Source organism: Bufo gargarizans, chromosome 2 (genome assembly GCF_014858855.1).
Source record: "Bufo gargarizans isolate SCDJY-AF-19 chromosome 2, ASM1485885v1, whole genome shotgun sequence".
Classification (NCBI taxonomy): Eukaryota; Metazoa; Chordata; class Amphibia; order Anura; family Bufonidae; genus Bufo; species Bufo gargarizans.
The window spans coordinates 268,949,233-268,976,006 of record NC_058081.1 but is presented as its reverse complement, the minus strand read 5'-3'; the positions used below and the strand labels follow the sequence as shown (position 1 = coordinate 268,976,006).

Sequence of the window (26,774 nt, the reverse complement as noted above, 5' to 3'; positions counted from 1 at the left end):
TATATACCACATAAGCAAGTGCTATCAGCGACCTTATACTCCCTTGGTCACCTTAAATGATATGTTAGAACATGGTTATGTGATCATTCTGTACATGACTATTGATATAATAACAAATATATATTTGCTGCTGGGATGCATGACTCTCCAATATATATTGGAAATAAGAACCCAACAAATGTGAGAATATAATTAGCTTTCACAAAAGTAACCTATCAAAATTATTGGAGATAAGCTGAAATAAATGTGGAGCAAAAAACGCATGAACCCTTAAATACCGCAAAGGAAATATAATGAAAATGCAACATGATAAAAAAGGTTCCAGATCCACAAGATCCATTTCAGGGTTAACAGAGAGCCCTTCTGATAGCCAGAGGAATAAAAGCCGGAAAGCCAGACAGTTCTTACTAAAGCCACTGAGGAAGAAGGTAGCCTAACCTTCGAAACGCGTCTGGCGTGGAAAGATAAAGTATTGGACCCTGGCAATATACCGGCAAAACTAGATGAACAATAGAACTGTTATCTAGAGAAAGCGCTTTCACCGGAAAAAACTAACTCCAGATCTATTGGCCATAGTCTGGTAACCTACGGTTAATATAACACAGCCGGTGCTATCAAACTAGCTGCTCGGGCGATGTGAAGGATAGGAGAAACGCCCATTGCAAAGAAAAGTGCAAACTGGGAACCAACTACGGCGAAAACAGAGAGAGACTTGTGACCTGCTACCGGACCTCTATAAACAGCCAAAGTGGACTATACAGATCCGGGATATACTAGTAAGGCAATCTCGTAATCTGCGCCTGCAAGGTAAGCGTGCCTTGTACTCATGCCACAGACCGGACACGACCAAGCGTGAGTACCATTGCATCGCATGACACCTTAGATAGTAGCGAATATCACCGAACATCCGGCATTATAGTCCTCTGCTAGGTAATTGTGCCTACAGTGGCAAACTGAAACCACCGAGACTGTAACATTGGAACACAAAGTTACATCCATATGCAAGCGGCCACAGATATTACAGTATTGTATCGCTAAAACTGTTGAACCTCTGCGATTTGTGGGCAATTTAAGAAAGACTGTAGCAATTGAACATTCACTTATCATTTCAAGCACAGTAATTCAACACACCAGATTTAATGCTTCAACATTTTTATGCATGCTGAATATTCATTTATACAGATGGATTTGGATTAAGCACATGAGATTGCACTTCGGATTTTTCTTGGATTCCTTTCTCAAATTTTTTCTATTATTCACATTACTATTAGGATTGTTTCTTTATTATTAGCACATTGGGATTTTGTGATTGTTCACATTTATTTATTCTACAGACAATAGGTATACTGAATATAATTGCTCGGTCAACACTCCACTACCTTAGGAGTCTCTACTTGTCTGCAGATTGAGTGGATCTGACTGGGCAACCACCAGCGGTTCCATTTCCATTTAACCTGCACTAGCTTATTACGGATTTCCAGCGGCTACTATCAGTATTTTAATTTATCATTTGTAAGATTTTATTGTGTAGTCTATTTTATGGTGACAGGCCTGTTTCCTATATACTTATTGAAGATATTTAACAGATTGTCCACGTATACATTTCTGATTGGAACAATCTTACATATCTTTATTTTATATATGTACTAATATTGTGATTATATTAAACTTTTTGGTTCCGGATATTAGAGTGCCCATCCTTTCTTTTTGATTTAATGGATTGTGGTCTGCATTTTACGGGCATATTGGGGGACATTTACTAATCATGATGCAAAATGCACTAAAAATAATGGAGTTTTGATTTGCACCAAATATATAAACTGTTGTTTGCTTATTTCTTATCAGAAAGAAAGAAACACACCAGAAAAACTCTTTGAATGTCAAAGTGGGTGAGGCTACCAAATTGGCGTATATCACACCTCATTTATCAACTTATCAGCTTAAAAGGCGCAAAATGTTTTGGTAGATAAAACTGGCTTCTGTGGTTGTGTAAATTGTTAAAAATAAAAAAAAATTAAACTTTAATGATTAAAATGTTGCATATCAACCTTAAAGGGGTTAGCCAATGTGATGCGGAGCAAGACGGATCTGTCCTGGCACACAATGTAAGTCAATGGGGACGGATCAGTTTTCTCTGACACAATAGAAAACGGATCCGTTCCCCACTGACCTTCAATGGTGTTCATGATGGATCCGTCTTGGCTATAAAAAGACATAATACAACCGGATCCGTTCATGACGGATGTGTGCGGTTGTATTATTGTAACGGAAGCGTTTTTGCAGATCCATGACAGATCCACAAAAAAACGCTAAGGCTGGGTTCACACCTGAGCGTTTTACAGCGCGTTCCTACTCGCTGTAAAACGCTCAACAAGGAGAAACCAATGCTTCTCTATCGGCATGGTTCTCACCTGGGCGTTTTACAGCATGTACGATCGCGCTGTAAAACGCCCGACGCCCCAAGAAGTACATGAGCTTCTTTGGGGCGTCTTGTCGCGCGTTCCCGTACATAGATTTTCGGAAACGCGCGACAATGGGCGTTCGCTTGTCTCTGTATGCGCGATTGCAAACGCCGGTACAATCGTGCATACAGAGCGCTCCTTTCAGAACCCCGTCGCGTGGATCAAAAGACCCGTCAACGGGGGGCTGGGCCTATGGCGGTGGTCACCCCCTCCACCCCCCACCTTGCACAGATGTTTTGGTCTGCGTGGAGGGGAGATGTAGAGGCGGCTGTGCAAGGATCAGGAGCGATGCAGCTGTCGTGGAACGGGGTAAGTATAACCTATATGAGGGGCCCAGGGCATTGGAAGAAGCCGCACATTCAAAATCAGTTGAGAACAGATGCAGTGTCACAAATTTTACACTTTGCCGTAAAAAGATAATTATTAACGTACAATTACAAAAGACATTTTAAAGATAGCACACTCCTTTTGATAAATGAGGTGAATTAAACCACCACACTAAGGCCGAATGCACACGGCCGTGAGCGGTCCGTGGTATCCCGGCCTGGCATCCTGCTGACAGCAGGAGCGCATGGCGTTATTGGTTGCTATGACGCCGTGCGCTTCATACCGCCCCTGCACTACAGTAATACACTCGTGTTCCACGGCCGTGTGCATTCGGCCTAATGATGTGAGGATTATTCTGGGGCAAAATACACCATTATAGATAAATATCCCCCATTCTGTCTTTCTGTGGAACGGACATACGGATGCGGAAAGAATACAAATGACTTGGTTGCAAAATGTGGACCATAGACCCCATAGTAGTCAATGGGTCCGCAAAAAATGCTGATGTAACAAGTACGGCATCTGTATTTTTCGGGCCACAAAATACATACAGTGACGTGCGTGAGATCTCAAAAGGGTTATTACCATGTGGATATTTATGACATATCTATCCAATACGTGCAGGTGCTCATACCGATCCCTATCGCGAATGGACAGTGTATGCATGGCTCTGTCCATTTGCTTCTAAAGGAGTTTTTAAAATGGCTGAGCGCGCTTACTTTGCAATTGACCAGATTCCCAGATGTAAATGGAGAGAGCCCTGCATGATGTGCAGCCACCACTCCATCCCCAGTGGTACAGGATAGGGCCTCATTCTCAAGAGAGGTATAGGTCCCAAACGTGGCTAAGGACACGTCAATAATTCCAAATGGGAATAAACCTTTAAAATGGGGACTTCTTTTTAGATGTTGTACAGTTTGCAGGAGAAACACCTGCTGTGTCTTCCTGACCTTGCTCGAGAAGTAACAGGCAAGACCAAAAAGATATAATAACTGGATCGATTTCTATAACATACTGAACAACAAGATTCATCAAGACAGTTATTGCACTAGAAAACATCTCTCTAGCTAGGACTGCTATCAATATATAGAGAATATGCACACACTAAGGGTCCATTCACACGTCCGTAGTGTATTGCGGATCCGCAATACACCCGGCCGGCACCCCCCATAGAACGGCCTGCAATTGCGGACAAGAATAGGACATGTTCTATTTTTTTTTGCAGGGCCGCACATAGTGTCCTCTCCGCATCCCGTTCTGCCCCATTGAGAATGAATGGGTCCGCACCCGTTCCCGATATTGCGGAACGGATGTGGACTCCTTTGCGGACGTGTGAATGGAGCCTAAGGCTCTGTACACACAGGCTTTGTGGTTTCCATTACAGCAGACACCACTTGTGTCCCACCACCTCCAGCGACATAATGGTGTGCATGTCTAATCCAGAGGGTACACAGCCTAACAGGATTATTACTCAAGACAGAATAACTGCTTCTTAGTATCAAGTTACTGAAACACAAGTTTCTGGGGTTTTTTTGGAAGATCAAATCCTTACCTCCACCCCACAAGTCGTAGTACTTTGTTTCAATTAATTCTCCAGTTTTACCTTAAAAAAAAATGAAATCATAAAAAGGTCATATTAAATGCTTGCATTTTCAAAAAGTCGAGATAAAAAAAAAAAAAAATTTTTTTTTATACATTAAAGGGATTGGATAAACATACTGAGCGGTCATCTGTCAGATGCAATATGGCGTTGCCTTTTCCTCAGGCATGATTCTAAGCAGGCCCTGAACTGCAAATGGACCCGTTTGACTCGCGCACAGATACAGGCACCAGAATTACAGGTACCCAAGAACAGCAAGAGGAAGCGGCACGGTCATCTTACAGCCCATGGACATAGGGGATGGCAGGCGAGTAGGGTTACTCCACTCATACCAGGGCAGCTGCGAGCAGTATACAGTCATGTATGCTTGGATAGGGCATTCATTTTGAGAAATGCCAAGGGAAGCCGACCCTTTAAATTTGTATAGTGTATTGTTTAAATGGCCTCAGCGTTATACTGCCAAATTCAGGGAGGGCATAGATGTAGAATTTATATGCAGGCCAGTTGTGACCAAACCCATCTGCTGCCAAGAAAGGATAATTTTGGTGTCAGCATCAACACTTACACTAAGTCTACTTTCACACTGGCGTTTTGGTTTCCGTTTGAGAGATCCGTTCAGAGCTCTCACAAGCGGTCCAAAACGGTTTAGCCCTAATGCATTCTGAATGGAAAAGGATCCGCTCAGAATGCATCAGTTTGCCTCCGTTCTGTCTCCAATCCGCTTTGGAGACGTACACCAAAACACTGCTTGCGTCTGATGAAACTGAGCCAAACGGATCCGTACTGACACACAATGCAAGTCAATAGGGACGGATTTGTTTTCTCTGACACAATAGAAAATGGATCCGTCCTCCACTGACTTTCAATGGAGTTCATGACGGATCCGTCTTGGCTATGTTACAGATAATACAACCGGATCCGTTCATGACGGATGCATGCGGTTGTATTATTGTAACGGATCAGTTCTTGCAGATCCATGACGGATACACCCAAAACGCGAGTGTGAAAGTAGACTAATGAAGAAGCATTTGTTCGCTCATTGGGCCAGTTACCAGGAAGTGTCTGTACAAAGGCTCATTACTGGTAAAGGTCTCGTGTAAAGGGACCTTTAGACTCCATGTGCACGGGATCACATACTGGAAAAGTCTGGCTGCTCATTGGCAACCATTTCGTAATAGCAAAAAGATTAACAAATAAAAAAAGCTACCGTTCAACAAAACCGTGTTAATTCCACGTCCGACATTGTTCTTCACGCCACTCATCAAACTAGAAAGAACAAACAAATGCATCAGGAGAGGCAGTAAAACCAGCCATGCTTTCCCTAGTTATCACAGGGAACAAGTGACACTTTAAACAGTCAGGGGACACGCGGAAAAGGCAGGAAAGTTATCCTTACACAACATCATCCACACAAATCTTGGGCCCGACAACATTAGCTGCTCCGCTTGAAATCTTGAAAGGAAAGTGCTTCTCTGGACAAATCTTTGAGATGCCACATCTGTATCTTGGTGCCTTAGTAGCTGTGCGCAAAAAAGAAGACAATATGGCGTTAACTTCTTCTGACTATATAACCGCTAGATATGGCACGTATTAAATGAAGGTGGTTTTGAATGAGTTCATCAAATAGAGTGTCGGTCGTTTGAGTTTCTTTTAACCTTCTCACGCCAAATTCCTCCGCAGACTAGTTATGAAGCATGGTATACTAGTATTTTTAAAAGAATAATTCACAATTACGCCTGTGCTTACAGGGGTTGTCCGGGCTACAGAAATTGATGATCTATTGTCAGAATACGTCATCAATATCAGATCAATGAGGGTCTGACACCCAGCACCCCCAACGATCAGCTGTTTTTGGGCAGCTACGGCCCAGGAAACTATACAGGGTATGGCGCCCAGCTCCATAGACAGTGTGGTGGCCACGTTAGGCGCTACCTTTCATGAATGTGAGCTGCACTGCAATATATGGAGTCTTCTGCTTCTGGCACCGCGGCTGCCCATAACTGCTGACCAGTGGAGGTCCTGGGTGTTGGACCCCCAACGATCTGATATGGATGACCTATCCAGAGGATCAATATCTGTAGGCCAGACAACCCCTTTCATGTAGTGGTATGATTTCAAATAAGTCTCACGTGTAGCTGTAATAGGACCGGGTAACCGCAAACTTGGCCGTCGACAAAAATTTGGCGCAGAATGCACGCCAAAATTCTGATAGCAAAAGACTGTGAACAGACGCTTAGTAGATCAGCCCCAGCGATCAGTCCTGATGGTATACTAAATGCAGTTCACAGCATGGCGGCTTTCTAGCAGAATAGCAGCAACGCAGGAGAATTCTTTGCATGCACTGAAGATGAAGTATGATTTACAGTGTTTACTTACTGGGATGTGCGACAATGTCCAGCTGTGACCTGGCTGAAAGACGGGAGAAAACACAATGCCAACCATTAGGAATACAGAAGAGGAATGAAAGGCATAGATTACAGGGGGTCTGACACCTAGGAATAACCTGTCTGATGAGTCCTCTATGCGCTGCATACAAATCAGCTTTAGTTCTGCCTTGTGTCTCGATCCAGTGTATACAAAGCAGATTAGGTGGATTGGCCCACTAATGTCACCTATGCAGAAGATGATGGATAATCGCGGGGGCTCCAACAGTGAACGGAGTGGGGTGGCTCAGGTGCAATACTACTCCATTCACACAAGGGACTTGGGGACGCCCATTCTCGTTACCAGTTGGGGTTCAGCAATCATACATTTATCACCTATTCTGCATATGCTTTTATTGCCAGTGGATCCGGTATGTGCACAACATGTATGGGGGCTGGTGGTAGATGTTGGGGGGGGGGGGGGGGGGGGGCTATACAGCTAATCTGAGCATGATTGAGGTACGGCGGCAGTTTTTGGTGGAATGACCGTTACTGCACATTCAATAGGAAAACATCAGAAATGCAAGAGATAAAAGAGAAACCACATAAAGATGCATCCGCCATACACCAAGCTGACAAGTCAAGTATACCTAGTACTCACCTAAAAGTTGGCCTAAATTAGAATCCATCTTTATTTCGAATACTTGAGAGATGATGTAAAAGGTCAATAAAACTGCTGCCACGGCCAAAACATACTTCACTGCACCTAAAAGGAGTAAACCCAATATGCTTGTGATACAACCAGACTGCATCAATGAACAGGGTTGGCGATTAGCAGAAGTTTAATGGAGGAGAATATCAAGACAACTGGTGAATCTGGACTAAGACGCTGAATTGTGTATTTGCCTGTATGATTGTGTCCATCTATTTAAGTGGACGTGCTCTTCAGGGCTGTGGAGTCGGTAGATAAATGCTCCGACTCCGACTCCTCAGTTTTTTGTACTTCCGACTCCGACTCCCCGACTCCGACTCCTCTGTATTTAATATGCAAATGTATTTTATACATTCCTTGAAGGAAAGAAAGAAGTTCTTCTAAGCTCTTCTAGCAGAGAGGTAGTTGGGCAGAAGCTGCTGCCTTCTCCTTTGTGTGCTGATCTTCTGCTGAAGATAGGGCAGTGGGAGGATCCAGGAAGGGACATTTATTTTAAAACATGATCTCCCTAGAAGAATCCCATAGTCATGTTTAAAGTTTAAGATAACATTCTGAGTTTACACGTTTTATAGCCTTAGCTGAATGACAGCAGTTTTTCCAATGGTTTACAGCTTCAGTCTTAAACTATTGACCCTCCATTCCCTTCACTTATACAAGTGTCTCTAGTCCTGCAAAACACATATTTACTTAATCCCTTATCAGTGAGAGGCTAGGTAAACCATGGGCATTGTGTTCCCTGTAACATCAGAACACAACACAATGGAAAGTATATGTATTGCCACTCCTAATTGTGCATTGCGTGCCATATAGTGAAGCATGTGAAGAAGCATGCTTTTCATATCACTGAACGAGTTTGTTTTGCGGTTACGTGAGGCACTGCATGCATTGGCCTTTATTCTTACAGTAGAGAAGTCATTAATTATAACTGTTTATGAATTCGGACATTTAAACTTGCTTTTTTTTTTATTCCAATTTAAATTTAGTAGGAGTCGGAGTCGGTTCATTTTTTGCCGACTCCGACTCCAGGTATCCAAAATTGACTCCGACTCCGACTCCACAGCCCTGGTGCTCTTCATGTAATGCAATGACAGGTCAGATGGTACACGTCTGCAGCCAGCAGAGGGCACTGCCAGTTTCTCTTTACCGCAGACTCTACCACTGAAGACCCAGTAAACCAGAAATACCAGTTTTTCATGTACATGTATTGCTGTACGGCTTGCTGGAAGTGACAGATTCCCTTTAAGAAACTAAATAAAACTTCATATTCCCATTACATCGGATAATAAAAGCTCTCCCTAGCCCCTATGTAGTGCTGTCAGCAGTTTAGCATGGTCAAAACTGCTGACAGACTCCCTTCAAGTGGAAAACTAAATTTCAGAACAATATTTTATAACAATATTTTTTTCAGAGCGCATTGCGGTTAATGAAGGAGTGCTACCCTACCGATGACCAGGTGCCACATGGTCCTAGGCACGCTGGCACGGGTGTAAATTAGGGCTGCACGATAAATCGAAAAAATAATCGAATCGCGATAATCGCCAAATGCGATATGGCGATTTGGCCGACCCGAAAATGCCGCGATTATATATAAAAGGGGCCCCGAGCACATAACTGCCTTTTGAATGTAAAGTGTTTTACTAGTGTGTGTGTGTGGGTGAAACAATCTCTCTCCTAACAGGTCCGGCCTCTGTACTCACTATGAATGCAATGCTCTGCAGCAAGCGGCCTCCACAGATCCCCCATATAACAGCGCCCTCCACAGATCCCCCATATAACAGCGCCCTCCACAGATCCCCCATATAACAGCGCCCTCCACAGATCCCCCATATAACAGCGCCCTCCACAGATCCCCCATATAACAGCGTCCTCCACAGATCCCCCATATAACAGCGTCCTCCACAGATCCCCCATATAACAGCGTCCTCCACAGATCCCCCATATAACAGCGTCCTCCACAGATCCCCCATAAGTGTCCTCCACAGGTCCCCCATAACAGCGCCCTCCACAGATCCCCCATATAACAGCGTCCTCCACAGATCCCCCATATAACAGCGTCCTCCACAGATCCCCCATATAACAGCGTCCTCCACAGATCCCCCATAAGTGTCCTCCACAGGTCCCCCATAACAGCACCCTCCACAGATCCCCCATATAACAGCACCCTCCACAGATCCCCCACAACACAGCGTCATCCACAGATCCCCCACAACACAGCGTCATCCACAGATCCCCCCCACAACACAGTGTCATCCACAGATCCCCCATATAACAGCACCCTCCACAGATCCCCCATATAACAGCACCCTCCACAGATCCCCCATATAACAGCACCCTCCACAGATCCCCCACAACTCAGCGTCATCCACAGATCCCCATAACTATGTCATACCCAGCCGCGTCAGCGGCTCATATGGGAAAATCCAAGCAAATAGACCTCTAGCACAATTCCTTTAAAATATCGCATCGCATATCGTTATCGCCATTTTTAGGGCCCTAATCGCAATCGCACAAAATTCCCATATCGTGCAGCCCTAGTGTAAATACTATGCTCCTGCCATTGGACAGGCCAAGTGTCCAGCTACGAGAGGCTTCGGGGAGAAGACATTTACTATAATTACAGAGCCCGTGTAACAGAAATCCAAGGCAGAAAGCATCACAGTCCATTTAACGGGTCGCAGTACTTGCTTATTGGCATCTGTCCTACATGGTCCACAAAGCTACCAACCTGCTATCCTCATGTTTGATGATGACGATGTAACGTTCTCTGCACTTGTCTGCAACATAAAAAAAGAGCAGGGAGTTATTTATATGGAAACCAGAGTGTAGGCCTCGTGTTCCACACCCAAGAAAAGCTTCTCCATCACCCCGGACGCTTCTGCTGCTTCTCTTGAGGCTGTAAGAACCACTTTTGTTGAAGTTATAGTAATAAGTTTGAAAGTTGCAAAAATAATATTTCTCAAATGTACGCTCAGTATAAAAGCTTGCTTCATAAACAAGCAAGTATAAGCAGAGTACAGGCTGCTTTCTATCAGGAGCGGCAAAGACATTTCTAACAGGGAAGCTAGAACAAAGTTGAAGCCCCTGTGGTTTCTGTACATCACCGCTATTTATTTCCATTCTACAGCTCTGGAAAAGAAGAATGAAAATAACAGAAGTGTCAGACTGAGAACATAACTGACAGGAGTGGGGCCTAACAGATCCCATTACATATAATAGGATCTGCTAGGTTTACATTCAAGAGTATGGTAAAAAAAAATATAAGTATACACAATGGGTATTGCCACATCCGTAACGATCTGCTCTATAAAAATGTCACATGACCTTACCCCTCAGGTAAAAAAAAAAAAAAAAAAAAAACTGGCTAAAACAACCAATATTTTAGTCACCTTGCCCCATAAAGTGTAATACCCAAAAATGGTACCAATATAAACGTCAACTCTTCCTGCAAAAAACTAGCCCCTGCACAAGAAGATAAGCAGAAAAATAAAAATAAAATATGGCATTTAGAAAGTGGAGACAAAAACATAATTCTTAAAAAAAAACTGACACAAAGAAAGTAGACATATTTGATATCACAGCATCTGTAACCATGATCTACCCTGTCAGATGAATGTTGTAAAAAATAAAAACCGTGCCAAAAAAGCTATTTTTTTGTTACCTTGCCTTAAAAAAAATTTAATATAGAGCAATTAAAAATCATATGTACCCCAAAATAGTACCAATAAAACTGACACCTTATCCCCTAGTTTCCAAAATGGGGTCACTTATTGAATGTGTCTACTGGAAGGGTGCATCAGGGGGGCTTCAAAATGGGACATGGCATCTAAAACCAGTTTAGCAAAATCTGCCTTCCATAAACCATACAGCGCTCCTTTTCTTCTGCGCCCTGCCGTGCACCCTTACATCAGTTTACGGCCACATGTGGGGTGTTTATGTAAACTGCAGAATCAGGGTAATAAATGTTACGTTTTGTTTGACTGTTAACCCTCGATGTGTTAAAAAAAAAAATAATAAATGGATTAAAAAATAGAAGACCTGCCAAAAAAGTAAAATTTTGAAATTGAATCCCCATTTTCCTTCATTTCTTGTGGAACAAAGATTAACAAAGTTAGCAAAATCAGTTTTGAGTAACTTGAGGGGTGTAGTTCCTACAATGGGGTCATTTATGGGGGTTTCCACTATGTGGCCCTTAAAAAAGTTGACTTTGGAAATTTTCTTAACTTCTAAACCTTCTAGCGTCCTAAGAAAATAAAATTACATTACCATAATGATGGCAACAAAGTAGACATCTGGGAAATGTTAATTAACAAATATTTTATGAGGCATCGCTATCTGTCTTAAAAGCAGAGAGATTCGAATTTAGAACTCCATTAAAGAGGGTGTCCGGGTTCAGAGCTGAACCCGAACATACCCATATTTTCACCCAGGCAGCCCCCCTGATGCTAGCATCGGAGCATCCCATGCTCCAATGCGCTCCCTTGCCCTGCACTAGATCGCGCAGGGCACAGGCTCTTTTGTTTACAACACACTGCCGGGTGGAGGCTTCAGCCCGGCAGTGTTCGGTGACGTCACTGGCACATATGGGCGTGCTTTAGCGCTGCCCTAGCCGTTTTACTGGCCCTCCCATCAGTGCCGGTGACATCACCGGGCTCACTGCTGGGCGGAAGAAGAGGCTTCGCTCGGCATAAAGGGACCCGGTACGTCACTGGCTGCAAAAAGAACTGCACTTCCGACTGGGATTTTCTCAATGGCAAAAGTGGTATAAGAATTGTCTGGTAAAGGTAGGAGAGGCATGAGTGTAAAATGTAGGGCACTGTTGTCCACACACACCAATCTTCCCAATCCCGGACATCCCCTTTAACATGAAGTACAATGTGTCATGAGAAAATCTCTGAATGGCTTGGATAAGAAAACGTTCCAAAGTTATTACCACATCAGATTTGGAAATTAAACCTGGTCCGGTCTGGAAGTGGTTAACTTAGGTAGCCTACCATTAGCTGTTTGAAGGGGATCTGACGCTCAGCCCCTTATTATTACAGATTTTTATAATTCAAGGGGGTCCTATTTAAAGGAATGCTGCAGACCCATCAAGAGGTGACAGGTGGAGGTGCTGACGGTCGAACCCCCCTAACAATAGGCCATCAATTTTAAGGACTGGATAACCTCTTTAGCCTTTATATAGAACATGACTTCTAGAAAATGTACTTATAAATAAGTGAAGAAATTAAGTGTCTTTCAATGTCAGAGCTTTACAATTGTAAACATGACCAATGTGTACATGTACATAATCACTCTGTAAGGCCGGCTTCAATTTTTTGACCGGCCGAAAGTAGTCATATATGCTGGAAAGTGGCCAGATTACCGCTGGATCCTATTACAGTGAATGGGAAACCAGAAGTGCTGGATACAATGAACTCTGGCAGTTTGTTCCTCTGCACAGAAGTGAACCCAGCCTAACACACTGCTTTCAAGCAAGTAATCTAGAAAAACAGGTTTCTATAGGTACAGTAAATGTAGATAAGATATACTGTAAAAAGTGTTCCAGTAGCTAATGGCCCTCCATAAACACAGAGATAACAAACAGTACAGGTCCCTATACACAACACAATAGCTGAAGATTAAATACACTCATTGACAAAAAATATAAAATACAAAAAATTACACCCAGATAGAAATGTTGGATTTCTGCATAACTCAGCATGCAGTTATGTCTCAGGCAGAAATATAAATGATTACAGGTATGGACTGATATGACACTGTCTTCCCCTGCTGCCCTATAAAAAGGCTCTCAGAGACTACCTTTGGGTAGTGTACCTCTTGGTGAGAGATCAGATCGTTGTTTGCTAGACATGCCTCTACGATGCACTTGAAGACATTTTGCCCAGCTGACAGACTTGGGCTACTTTCACACTAGCGTTTTTGCTGAATCGGGCAGGGAAAATAATAAAATCTTCACAACACCTAACCCAAACCCGAACTTCTGTGAAGTCTGGGTACCAAACATGCCGATTATTCTCACGCGCGTGCAAAACACATTAAAACGCTTTGCACTCGCAGGGAAAAATTGTGCATTTTCCCGCACGTCATCCGCAACGCCCGTGTGAAAGAGGCCTAAGGCTGTAATTTCATTTCTTTTTCATAAAGGAGTAGTACAGGCAAATATAAGAAGTTTTGTAATATATCTTATCAGAGAAAGATGCTTCTTCTTAGCAAGAGCTTCTCCTGTCCCCCCCCTCCCCTTCACTAAGGGCTGTATTACACCAACAGATTATCTGATCATTTTCTGTCCAATCAGACCAATAGCTGGTGTGTACAACAAAAGATCTGTGTGTAAATGGCCATCCAACCAATGATTGGTCAGATAATCTGTTCAGATCCATGTCCTGTGTATGGGTAGACAACCCACTAGAATTACAGACAGATTGCAGAAGAAAAACTGCTATAAATAACGGCCAGAAATAGTGTTATTCCTCATGTACAACAGCTTATATTTTTTAAATTATCTGAAACGATAGTTAAACTTTTAGGCCCCTTTCACACGGGCGAGTTTTCCCGCGCGGGTGCAATGTGCAAGGTCAACGCATTGCACCCGCACTAAATCAGGATGCATTAAATTTCTATGGGGCTGTGCACATGAGCGGTGATTTTCACGCATCACTTATGCGTTGCGTGAAAATCGCAGCATGCTCTACATTGTGCGTTTATCACGCAACGCAGGCCTCATAGAAGTGAATGGGGCTGCGTGAAAATCGCAAGCAAGTGCGGATGCGGTGCGATTTTCACGCATGCTTGCTAGGAGACGATCGGGATGGAGACCCGATCATTATTATTTTCTTTTATAACATGGTTATAAGGGAAAATCATAGCATTCTTAATACAGAATGCATAGTACAATAGCGCTGGAGGGGTAAAAACTCCCCTTAATCCACTTGCTCGTGCAGCCCGGCTTCTCTTCTGTCTTCTTTGCTGTGTACAGGAAAAGGACCTATGGTGACGTCACTCCGGTCATCACATGGTAAAAGATCATGTGACGGACCATGTGATGACCGGAGTGACGTCACCATAGGTCATTTTCCTGTACACAGCAAAGAAGACAGAAGAGAAGCCGGGCTGCACGAGCAAGTGGATTAAGGGGAGTTAAAATATAAATATTATATATATTTTTTATTTATTTATTTATTTTACCCCTCCAGCGCTATTGTACTATGCATTCTGTAATAAGAATGCTATCATTTCCCTTATAACCATTTTATAAGGGAAAATAATACAATCTACACAACCCCGATCCCAAACTCCTGTGAAGAAAAAATTGCACATGTTCCCGCAACGCACCCGCACCTTTTCACGCAACGCCCGTGTGAAACCAGCCTTAAAGGGAACCCATCACCGGGATTTTGTGCATAGAGTTGAGGTCATGGGTTGCTAGATGGTTGATAGCACATCCGCAATACCCAGTCCCCATAGTCCTCTGTGCTTTTATTGTGGGGAAAAAAACAATTTGATCCATATGCAAATTACCAGTGTCCAGTGTGAAGCCAGCACAAGGAAGGAACACTATGAGGACACTGCACATGCGCTAGCTCATGCATAGCGAGATTACGGCGCTCTGGCTGTCTGACATCGGGGAGCAAGGAGGAGATTCTGAAGATGCAGGGCGGTGCTGTGCTCCTTCACACTGGACTCATCTCATGTACAGGACACATCTTGGGGTACTTTGCATATGGATCAAATCAGTTTTTTTTCCACAATAAAAGCACACAGAGCTATGGGGACTGGGTATTGCGGATGTGCTAGCGACCATCTAGCAACCCATGTCCTCAGCTCTATACATGCAATCCCGGTGACAGGTTCCCTTCAAAGGAGTTTTCTGAGCGTTTTATACTGATGGTTTATCCTCATGATAAGTCATCAGTATCTGATCGGTGGGGGTCTGAATCCTAGTACCCCCACAATCAGCTGAAGAGACTGCAGTGTTCCGGTGAGCACTTAGTCCTCTTCCTAGGACAGTGTAGTCCTCGTACATCAGTCAAGTGGCCCAAGTGCAGTTCAGTCCCATTCAAGTGAACAGGACCGAACTGCGATACCGAGCACAACAATACAATGGACGGCGCTGTGCTTGGTAACCAGCGAGGAGGCCACAGCACTCACAGGAGTGCCGAGAGTCTGACCCCCATCCAGAGGCTGTACTACAATAATCGTGATAACGGTATCACTACAGAGAAATAGAATATATCTTTTATGGATGGAAGACTCGGCCATTGACAGCCATCCTAAATGATTGTTTTACATTTATTTACACCCTGTTTTCTAGTAAAAACAACCATCTTCCCCTAATTATATTACAAAAACTTCACATCCCTGTTCTTACACTATTAAAAATAATCCAAAATGAGATTTACACTTTCAAGAAAGGATTACAGCATGAATGCATTCTTAATGCTGAGTCACTCTGATTTTCAGAAGTAATGTCTCCTATTCCCAAGGCACATAGGGGCAGATTTACCAAGAGTCACACTTTACCATGTCTAAGAATACAAATCCCAGTCTTAGGCCTAGTTCACACGAACGTTTTTTTTGCGGGTGTACGGGCCGTTTTTTTGTGTTCCGTATACGGTCCGTATACGGAACCATTCATTTCAATGGTTCCGCAAAAAAAACTGAATGTGTTCCGTATGCCTTCCGTTTCCGTTTTTCCGTTCCGTTGAAAGATAGAGCTTGTCCTATATTTGGCTGTAAATCACGGGTCGTGGCTCCATTCAAGTCAATGGATCCGCAAAAAAAAACGGAAAACATACGGAAATGCATCCGTATGTCTTCCGTTTCCGTTCTTTCTGAACCATCTATTGAAAATGTTATGGCCAGCCCAATTTTTCCTATGTAATTACTGTAAACTGTACATGGCATACGGAAAAACGGAACGGAACAACGGAACGGAAACACAACGGAACTCAAAAACGGAACAACGGATCAGTGAAAAACGGACCGCAAAAAACTATAAAAGCCATACGTTCGTGTGAACTAGGCCTTAAAGGGGTCTTACAGGGGTTAGCCAACACCTATAATGACCCCCCCTAATGCCCGGGCCCCTCATATAGATTATACTTACTCCGCTCCCCAGCAACCAAGTCGCTTCTGATCCCGGCATGGCCGCTGCTGCATATCCCATCGCGCGGATCAAAATATCCGGCGACAACAGGGGTGGGATCAGCCAATGGCAGACCGAGAGGGGATGAGCCTGCCTAGCATCGCGGGGTGACGCTAGGGAGGCTCGTCCCCGTTGCCGGATGTTTTAACCCGCTCAACGGGAAGATGCAGCTGTGGCCATACGGAGATCAGAAGAGATGCGGGTGACGGGAGAGGGGTAAGTTATAACATATATGAGAAGCCCAGGCATTGTGGGGGGGGGGGGGGGGGGTTATTGGATAACCCCTTTAATATTAGACAAGTTTACTATTCTGGCACATGGATCTTGTAAAATTAGAGTACCAGATTTACGATAGAATGCTCTCCGTGCGCCAAAAAAGAAGATAGGAGTGTGTCCTAGGTGTGACCCGCACCTATTTGACATTGATGGCATATTCTAGCTAAAAGCCACATCTACTATACTGGCATGCTAGCCATAGGGTGCCTGGCACAACCTTCTAGACCTGAGAGTGTATACAGAGAATGGATAATAATTCTAAAGCGTGACTGAGGGTCAATCTATGTAAAGTAAGGTATTTACAGAAATATATGTTGACTGTAAAGTGTTCTCCAAACCTCCTTACCTGGTTATGGTCATAAACTCAAAACCACGACAGTAACGACTAAAACGCCACCCGCAGGAAACGAACTTTTCACTTCAGACGCTGTGAAGAAAGACATGAATCAGCAAAGAATAACAATTACTAGAAAGGTTCCTTCACACGTGGCAAAAGGGAAGGGGCTGCGTACTTGGATCTCTGCCAGCGCCATTCAGATTCTGCAACCAATTGACCATGTGTGACCCATACCCTAAAAGAAGCCGTATATTACCAAGAAGCACATGGATACTGCCAAGACTGAAAGGGGAAGGGCGCAGACAAACAAAGAGCACGAGCCTACTGGACAATACCAGAACTATAACCCTGGGCACAGGAGCGGCTGAATAACGGATATATTCTACTAGAATATTTAGGCACCACACCCATGTGTGCAGAACAAACCGCTATCAAGGACCGGGAAGGAGTAGAGGCCTTAGTATGACCTCACCACTCGCTGGCCCAGATTTACTAATTGGCGCATCTAGGGTTTCTACACTTTTTTCCTGACATGCTCGTAAACCGAGTGGGGTTTAGCAGAAAGAGACAGAGCTTCACGAGAATGGCGCATCGGAGGCCCTGCCCTTTCTGCACCACAATTCTGGCATAAAAATTTGTCTTAGAGTGAACCAATAGTTAGTATAGAGTCAAAGAAAAGTGTTTCCCTGCACCAGATTTATCATCCAGCCGGAGCCCCTGTGATAAACATGGTGCAGGTGTAGACAGGTGGTCTTAAGGCACTATTACACCTGCTGATAATCGCTAACAAGCGTTCTATGAACGCTTACTCATCCTCATACTGTAGAGGAGATTGCTGCATGTAATAGCGGCGGTCTCCTGTGCTACACAACAGGAAAGCTTCCTTCCCTCCCAACAATCGCTTGCAGAATCTATATGTGTAATAGGGCCCTAAGCTTCCACTATCTATAGCAGGGGTGGGGAACCTTTTTGCTGCCAAGGGCCATTTGGATATTTGTAACATACAAAATTCTCAACGTAAAAATTTAACGGCTATAATTGGTCAAACATATAACTGACTTACAGAAATTGCGCTTCAGTTAAAAAAAAATCTAGAGCGCTGTATTTTTGCAGCTCAAAATGGTGCCTGCACTATATATTACAAATAGTACAGGTGTCATTTTGACCACACATAGTCTAATATTTAAAGGGGTTCTGCACTTTGTTTAAACTGATGAGCTATCCTCTGGATAGATCATCAGCTTCTGATCGGCGGGGGTCCGACACTTAAGACCCCCGCCGATCAGCTGTTTGAGAAGGCAGCGGTGCTCCAGCAGCGCCGCAGCCTTCTCACTTTTACCGCTGGACGAGTGACGTGACGACTAGTATCAACTAGCATGGCATGGGCAGGGCTGAGCTCTGTTCACTTGAACGGACCTTAGCCCTGCCCAGGCCAGTGATACTAGTCGTGACGTCACTGGGCCGGGAGTAAACAGTGAGAAGGCTGCGGCGCTGCTGGAGCGCCGCTGCCTTCTCAAACAGCTGACAGGCAGCGGTCCCGGGAGGAGGAGACGCCAGGGTTTCTCAATGGGCGTCTCCTTCTCCCTGGCTGTGCCGCGATCCAATCACAGCGGAGAGCATCACAGCCAGGGAGAAAAAAAAGCTCACCTTCTCCCTGGCTGTGACGCTCTCCGCTGTGATTGGATCGCGGCACAGCCAGGGAGAAGGAGACACCCATTGAGAAACCCTGGCGTCTCCTCCTCCCTGTACCACTCAGTATGTCGTGAAAACTACAGGGGGCACAGTGGGGCGTAGGAGAGAGATAAAAAAAAATAAAAAAAAATAAAAAAAAACAGGCAGGCTACTTTCACACTCAAGTTTGGTGCACAAACACTTTAGTTCAAATAATACAACCGTCTGCATCCGTTCAGAACAGATCCGTTTGTGTTATCTGTAACATAGCCAAAACGGATCCGTCTTGAACACCATTAAAAGTCAATGGGGGACGGATCAGTTTTCTATTGTGCCATATTGACTTGCAAGCAGCGTTTTGGTGTCCGCCTCCGGAGGCAAACTGATGGATTCTGAGCGGATCCTTTTCCATACAGAATGCATTAGGGCAAAACTGATCCGTTTTGGACCGCTTGTGAGAGCCCTGAACGGATCTTACAAACTGAAACCAAAACGCCAGTGTGAAAGGCATTAATGGCAGCCAGGCTCAATCCAGAGGGGTTCACCCAGCAACTCTCCCTGCCTCTTTCTTCGCAACTGTCCCTACTTTTGTCCCTTTCTCAGACTCAGACCCCCCCGCCCAGCCTCAGATCAGCTACCACCACTGGACAGGTGACATAAAATCAAGCCTAGACATACCGATGCTGCCGCGCCATAAACAAGACGCAGTTTGATTCCATCTTCTCCAGTAGGTAAATTAGAGTTCACCGGTCACTGCTTTGCCAGGGAAGGATACTGGCTTTCTGGCAATAATCCCTCCCAAACCGTACCCTTTCATTTATGGCTCCTGTGTTCCCTTAGGTCATCTTTCATGTCATTAAAGACCCGAGTCTGCACCGTGCCGTCCACAGCAGACACACGCACAGTGGATTTCCATACAGTCTGCAGAGACCATCAGCCAGATATACAGGTTAAACTCGAAAAATTTGAATATTGTGCAAAAGTTCATTTACTTCAGTAATGCAACATAGGGTACTTTCCCATTAGAGTTTTTTTTTTCCGGCATCGAGTTCAGTCCTAGGGGCTCAATACCGGAAAAGAACTGATCAGGCATATCCCCATGCATTCTGAATGGAGAGTAATCCGTTCAGGATGCATCAGGATGTCTTCAGTTCAGTCGTTTTGACTGATCCGGCAAAAGATAAAAACGCAGCATGCTATGGTTTTATCTCCGGCCAAAAAAACGGAATACTTGCCTGAACACTTTTTCATAGTAATGTATTCGTGCCGGATCCGGCATTCAAAATACCGGAATGCCGAATCCATCCTTCCAGTCTGCGCATGTGCAGACCGAAAAAAAAATGCCGGATCCGTTTTTTCCAGATGACACCAGAAAGACGAATCCGGCATTTCAATTCATTTTTCTGACTGATCAGGCATTTTTTCGTCTTCAAATGCTTTCAGTACACTTGCGTTTTTCCGGATCCGGCGTGTAATTCCGGCAAGTGGAGTACACGCCGGATCCGGACAACGCAAGTGTGAAAGAGGCCTTAAATGTTCCCAAAGTGCAGTATCAAAGCACATTAATAGAAAGTTATGTGGAAGGGACAAGTGTGAAAGAAAAAGGTGCACAAGCAGCAGGGATGACCGCAGCCTGGAGAGGATTGTCAGGAAAAGGCCATTCAAAAGTGTTGGGGACTTTCACAAGGAGTGGACTGAGGCTGGAGTTAGTGCATCAAGAGCCACCACACACAGACGGATCCTGGACATGGGCTTCAAATGTCGTATTCCTCTTGTCAAGCCTCTCCTGAACAACAAATGTCAGAAGCATCTTACCTGGGCTAAAGAATAAAGAACTGGTCTGTTGTTCAGTGGTCCAAAGTCCTCTATTCTTATGAGAGCAACTTTTGCATCTCATTTGGAAACCAAGGACCCAGCGTCTGGAGGAAGAATGGAGAGGCACACAATGCAAGATGTTTGAAGTCCAGTGTGAAGTTTCCACAGTCCGTGTTGATTTGGGGAGCCATGTCATCTGCTGGTGTTGGTCCACAGTGCTTCAATAAGTCCAGAGTCAACGCAGCCGTCTACCAGGAGATTTTGGAGCACTTCATGCTTCCTTCTGCAGTCGAGCTTTATGGAGATGGTGACTTCATTTTCCAGCAGGACTTGGCACCTGCCCACACTGTCAAAAGTACCAAAACCTGGTGTAATGACCATGGGATTACTGTGCTTGATTGGCCAGCAAACTCACATGACCTGAACCCTATAGAGAATTAATGGGGCATTGCCAAGAGAAACATGAGAGACATGAGACCGAACAATGCAGAAGAGCTGAAGCTGGTCTTCCATAACACCTCAGCAGTGCCATAGGCTGATAGCATCCATGCCACGCTGCATTGAGGGGCCCAAACCAAGTACTGAGTACATAGGCATGATCATACTTTTCAGAGGTCCTACATTTTTCTATTTAACATCCTTTTTTTTTTTATTGATTTCATGTAATATTCTTATTTTCTGAGATTGTGACTTTGGGGTTTTCATAAGCTGTAAGCCATAATCATCCAAATTATACCAAATAAAGGCTTGAAATATCTCGCTTTGCATGTAATGAGTCTCTCATATGTTAGTTTCACCTTTTAAGTTGCATTACTGAAATAAATGAACTTTGCACGATATTTCTCGAGTTTTACCTGTAAAGGCACGCTACAACAATCAAAGTAACAGAAATCTAAATCCGTAAAACTGGTTTCTGTTAGAGGCGTTCATGCAGGTCATTGTTTAAAGTCAGGCTCCTGTCACAGGCATACAGACAGCAATGCAGGAAGCACATACACGTGCGCCTCAATAAATTAGAAGATCGTCGAAAAATTTATGTTTTTCAGTAATTTAAGTCAAAAAGTCAAACTCATTAATATGTAGATTCATTTTTATTTCTGTTCCTATTGATGCCTCTGGCTTACCGTGTTAACTCCGAAACGCGTATGGTGTGAATACGTCTCCTGACCAACTGAGCTTGAAAACCTCCTGCACAAAAAAGCTACAAAGTTCCGGAGCGCTCCTGCGAGTTAAAGTGCATGCGAAATTTTGTTGTGTTTGAATGTATTGAGACACGTGGAACGCCGACACACAGACCGTGCCCGATGTTGGGAGACCTCGGCGCAGACCAACAAGTGTCCATCTAAGCAATCACCATAGGAAGAAGCCGGGGGTAAGAGCCTTTTTAGCGCAACACGTGGGAGGCCACGGGAAGTGCAGGACTCCGAGCTGCGATCTCCGAAAGAGTGAGTCATTTACCTGCATACTACAAATCTGGGACGAGTAGAGATCTATCTATAGACATCGCAAGATATTGACCCTACAAAGCGGATTTATCGTAAGATATCAACAGCATAAACCTTGATATACAGGCGACTGTGTTATACGACACTCCTCAATCTAAGGAGGACTCCATTTTTGTGGGGCCACGGAACGGAGCAACGGATGCGGACAGCACGCAGAGTGCTATCTGCATCTTTTGCGGACCCATTGAAATGAATGGTTCCGTATACGGACGGTATGCGGAACACAAAATACATTTGTAGGTGTACAGGTGTAGGTGTGCCCTACCATTAGCACTAACGCTGGGTGGATCCTGCTGCAGGTGCACCCTTTCCTTGCTGGTCGGGGGTGAGCCATCTCAACGGCTTTTTTCAATCACATCACCGGTTTCATTTTTTTTTAACCTCAGCTGCAAAATAGAAGGCGAAACCTGATGGGTTGCCAAGTCCACATATTACAGAAAGGTGGCACACAGATGGCACTGCTGGGGGCAGGACAGAGGTCACCACACGCAGTACAATGCCCCGCTCCTTCATACCTGTGCCCGCTGTGACAGGGGGGCGACCCTCCCGAGTACTTGTCCCGGGAGATCATACACTACTCTCTACACCGATGCCGCATCACACTGCCTGCACAGCAGCCGTACGGGTGCCTGACAGGATGACAGCATAGTGGGCAGACAGCTGGGCCGCCCTGAGAAACATGGCGGGTCCTCCATGGACGGCTCTCTAACCGCAGCGCACCCATAACCCGAAGCATCGCAGCGGTAAACAGGCGTACTGACCTCCTGCAGCGCTCCCCAGGCTTCCGATCACCGGCCAGCAAGTGAGCTAGCGCTGCCGAGGAAACCAACTACAAGGTCCATCATGCTTTGCGCGGCAACCGGAAGTCCCTGGCTATTTGAAAACTTTATTGATGCAGAAACAGTTCCCCTCCCCCAGTTTATCTTCTGACGGTTGGGACACGCAGATTAGCTCAGCTCGCTGTTGTCAGGAACCTACGGTTTCCGCCATTTTAAGGGGAAAGTGCAGACAATAAACCTGCTACTTACTGACAAGCTTGTATGGAGAGGACAGTAGACCTAAAACTATGTGTTCACATGGAGGGTCCCAGTGGACCATGGCGGAGGGTTGTATGTCCTGTTGGGATTTCCATTCATGTACATAATTGTGGGCTGGTCAAAAGCCCGTACCATGAGTAGCCATAGTGCAGCATGGCATAAGTGCCCAGATGGGCAAAAATTACAGCTGGCCACTGACACTAGCAAATCCGGGGCCATGGTGGTCCCAATAGGGAAGGGCACACATTATGGGGTTTACATAAGTAGTGTATACAGCTGTTTTGGTTGCACTGGATTTTTTAAAGAAAATGTTATGGTTTCGCTGTGATTATGAAACATTCAGGCGTTATTCACACGTCAGTTATTGCGAGCCAAAACCAGTAATGAAGCCTACTCAGAGATCAGGTATAATGGAAAGATCTGCACCTGTTCTGTGTTTTTGACCCGCACCTGGTTTTGGCTCACAATAAGGGCTCATTCACACAAACTTATTTTCTTTCTGCTTCCGTTCCGTTTTTTTTTTTTTTGCGGATCGTATGCGGAACTATTCACTTAAATGGGTCCGCAAAAACAACGGAAGGTACTCCGTGTGCATTCTGTTTCCGTTCCACAAAAAAGTATGTGCATGTCCTAATATTGTCTGCCAATCACAGTAAGCACACGGAACACATCCGTATGTCATCTGCCCCATTCAAGTCAATGAGTCCGCAAAAAACACGGAACACATCCGTATTTCATCCATATTTTGCAGATCCATACTGTAGAAATGCTATGCCAAGCCGATATTGCTCATGTGTTTGGTGATTAATAAGTAACTGTTCCGATCCATAAAAAATAGAAAGCATACGGAAACCATACGGATGTTTTATGGAATAACGGAACGGAAGAGGACTGAAAGCAGAGAGAAAAAACCTCAGATACGGAACAACGGATCTGTGAAAAAACGGACCACAAAACAATAACGGTCGTGTGCATGAGCCCTAACTGATGGAAATAACTGATCAAAAAACTGAAGTGTGAACTTGGCCTTCAAGGGGTTGTGTCACTTCAGCAAGTGTCATTTATTATATAGAGAAAGTTAATACAACACTGGATTCATTTTTCCATCACATTATACACTTCTTGTTTCTATGGTTATGACTAGGGATAAGTGAATCGACTTCGGATGAAACATCCGAAGTTGATTCGCATAGAACTTTGTTAGAAGACTGTACAGCGCAAGCGCTCTGTACACTATTAGAACATATTGACTCAAAGTTATTACTTCGCAAAGTCTCGTGAGACTTCGGGTAATAACTTTAGAAACTCGGATTCGCTTCCCGGTACCTTTCTAATACTGTACAGAGCACTCCCTCCGTACAGTATTCAAAGTTTTATGCGAATCGCCTTCGGATGTTTCATCCGAAGTCGATTCGCTCATCCCTACTTGTGAGTATGACTTCTATTGCTCACTCACATACAATATGGGCACAATGAGGTAAAAAGAAAACACTGTCTGCGTGTTTGAAAGACTGTCAGAGCTGCAGTGGACTTGTATTTGCTACAGGTGGCTGAAGTGCTGCATATTATACATGACTGTGTGTATTATTCCCATACTTTGATATCACTATTAAAAATAACCCTTTCCTATAGTGTCTCAGTATCTTATTACTGCATCAGTGCTTCCTGTATTGTGACATCACTTTGATTCATCCCGATACTGTGACATCACTGTATGTATTATCTTTATATGATGATGTGTTTATTGTTATTGTCCCTGTGCTGTGACATCACTGTGGACTTAGCTATTAGCTATGACATCATGCTACATATCATCTACTTACTGTGACATCACTGTGGTCCTTAGCTATTAGCTGTGACATCACACTACATATTATCAATCCACTGTGACATCACTGTGGTCCTTAGCTATTATCTGTGACATCACGCTATAGATCATTCATCCACTGTGACAACACTGTGGTCCTTAGCTATTAGCTGTGACATCACACTACATATCATCCATCTACTGTGACATCACTGTGGTCCTTAGCTATTAGCTGTGACATCACACTACATATCATCCACCCACTGTGACGTCACTGTGGTCCTTAGCTATTAGCTGTGACATCACGCTACATATTATCAATTCACTGTGACATCACTGTGGTCCTTAGCTATTATCTGTGACATCACACTACATATCATCCACCCACTGTGACAACACTGTGGTCCTTAGCTATTAGCTGTGACATCACGCTATAGATCATTCATCCACTGTGGTCCTTAGCTATTAGCTGTGACATCACACTACATATCATCCATCCACTGTGACATCACTGTGGTCCTTAGCTATTAGCTGTGACATCACGCTATAGATCATTCATCCACTGTGGTCCTTAGCTATCAGCTGTGACATCACACTACATATCATCCATCCACTGTGACATCACTGTGGTCCTTAGCTATTAGCTGTGACATCACACTACATATCATCCACCCACTGTGACATCACTGTGGTCCTTAGCTATTAGCTGTGACATCACGCTACATATTATCAATTCACTGTGACATCACTGTGGTCCTTAGCTATTATCTGTGACATCACACTACATATCATCCACCCACTGTGACATCACTGTGGTCCTTAGCTATTAGCTGTGACATCATGCTACATATTATCAATTCACTGTGACATCACTGTGGTCCTTAGCTATTATCTGTGACATCACACTACATATCATCCATCCACTGTGACAACACTGTGGTCCTTAGCTATTAGCTGTGACATCACGCTATAGATCATTCATCCACTGTGGTCCTTAGCTATCAGCTGTGACATCACACTACATATCATCCATCCACTGTGACATCACTGTGGTCCTTAGCTATTAGCTGTGACATCACACTACATATCATCCACCCACTGTGACATCACTGTGGTCCTTAGCTATTAGCTGTGACATCACGCTACATATTATCAATTCACTGTGACATCACTGTGGTCCTTAGCTATTATCTGTGACATCACACTACATATCATCCACCCACTGTGACATCACTGTGGTCCTTAGCTATTAGCTGTGACATCATGCTACATATTATCCTGTGTGATGAAGTCAGGCGGCACAGCGTACTGGTTAAGGGGTGCTCGGTTTGGTGGACGTAATCCCAAAATCAGAAAAATGAAAGAAAACCGGCACTCCCAAAAATCTTTGCTGGTGATAGATTTATTGGTCACTCATATTAGGGTGACGCGCGGCGTTTCGGCACTCACAGGTGCCTTTTTCAGACAAGAAGTGAGCAGCAATATGAGTGGAAGAACATACAAACAAAACAGGTTTAAATACCCCACCCCTGGTCATGTGATGATGACCTCACGTTGCCGGGGAGACACATAAACAACAATGTGAGTGGACGCCTCCTGTTGAGTCTTCACAGAGGTCACACCCTGGAAAGTAAATTTCAGCATCCCATTACACTGGTGTTTTACACTTTGCCTAAAGTGCACAAATTGTGCATATGAACATATCCTGGTAGCAGCA

The 26,774-nt window shown here is 44.3% G+C and overlaps 1 protein-coding gene across 1 annotated transcript in view; it reads right to left on the bottom strand.

The window, feature by feature from the left end:
• The window catches only part of FAM3C (FAM3 metabolism regulating signaling molecule C), a 35,478-nt gene extending 11,917 nt beyond the window's left edge, over window positions 1-23,561 (bottom strand). Inside the window, exons 1-8 of the mRNA XM_044276976.1 lie at window positions 22,975-23,561; window positions 17,232-17,312; window positions 10,190-10,238; window positions 7,414-7,518; window positions 6,766-6,798; window positions 5,786-5,909; window positions 5,597-5,655; window positions 4,342-4,392 (exon numbers count right to left, since the gene is read on the bottom strand). Of these exons, the coding sequence (XP_044132911.1) occupies window positions 4,342-4,392; window positions 5,597-5,655; window positions 5,786-5,909; window positions 6,766-6,798; window positions 7,414-7,518; window positions 10,190-10,202 (385 nt within the window). The 5' untranslated portion in view covers window positions 10,203-10,238; window positions 17,232-17,312; window positions 22,975-23,561. The remainder of the gene's footprint in view (window positions 1-4,341; window positions 4,393-5,596; window positions 5,656-5,785; window positions 5,910-6,765; window positions 6,799-7,413; window positions 7,519-10,189; window positions 10,239-17,231; window positions 17,313-22,974) is intronic.
• Window positions 23,562-26,774: the final 3,213 nt, after the last annotated feature.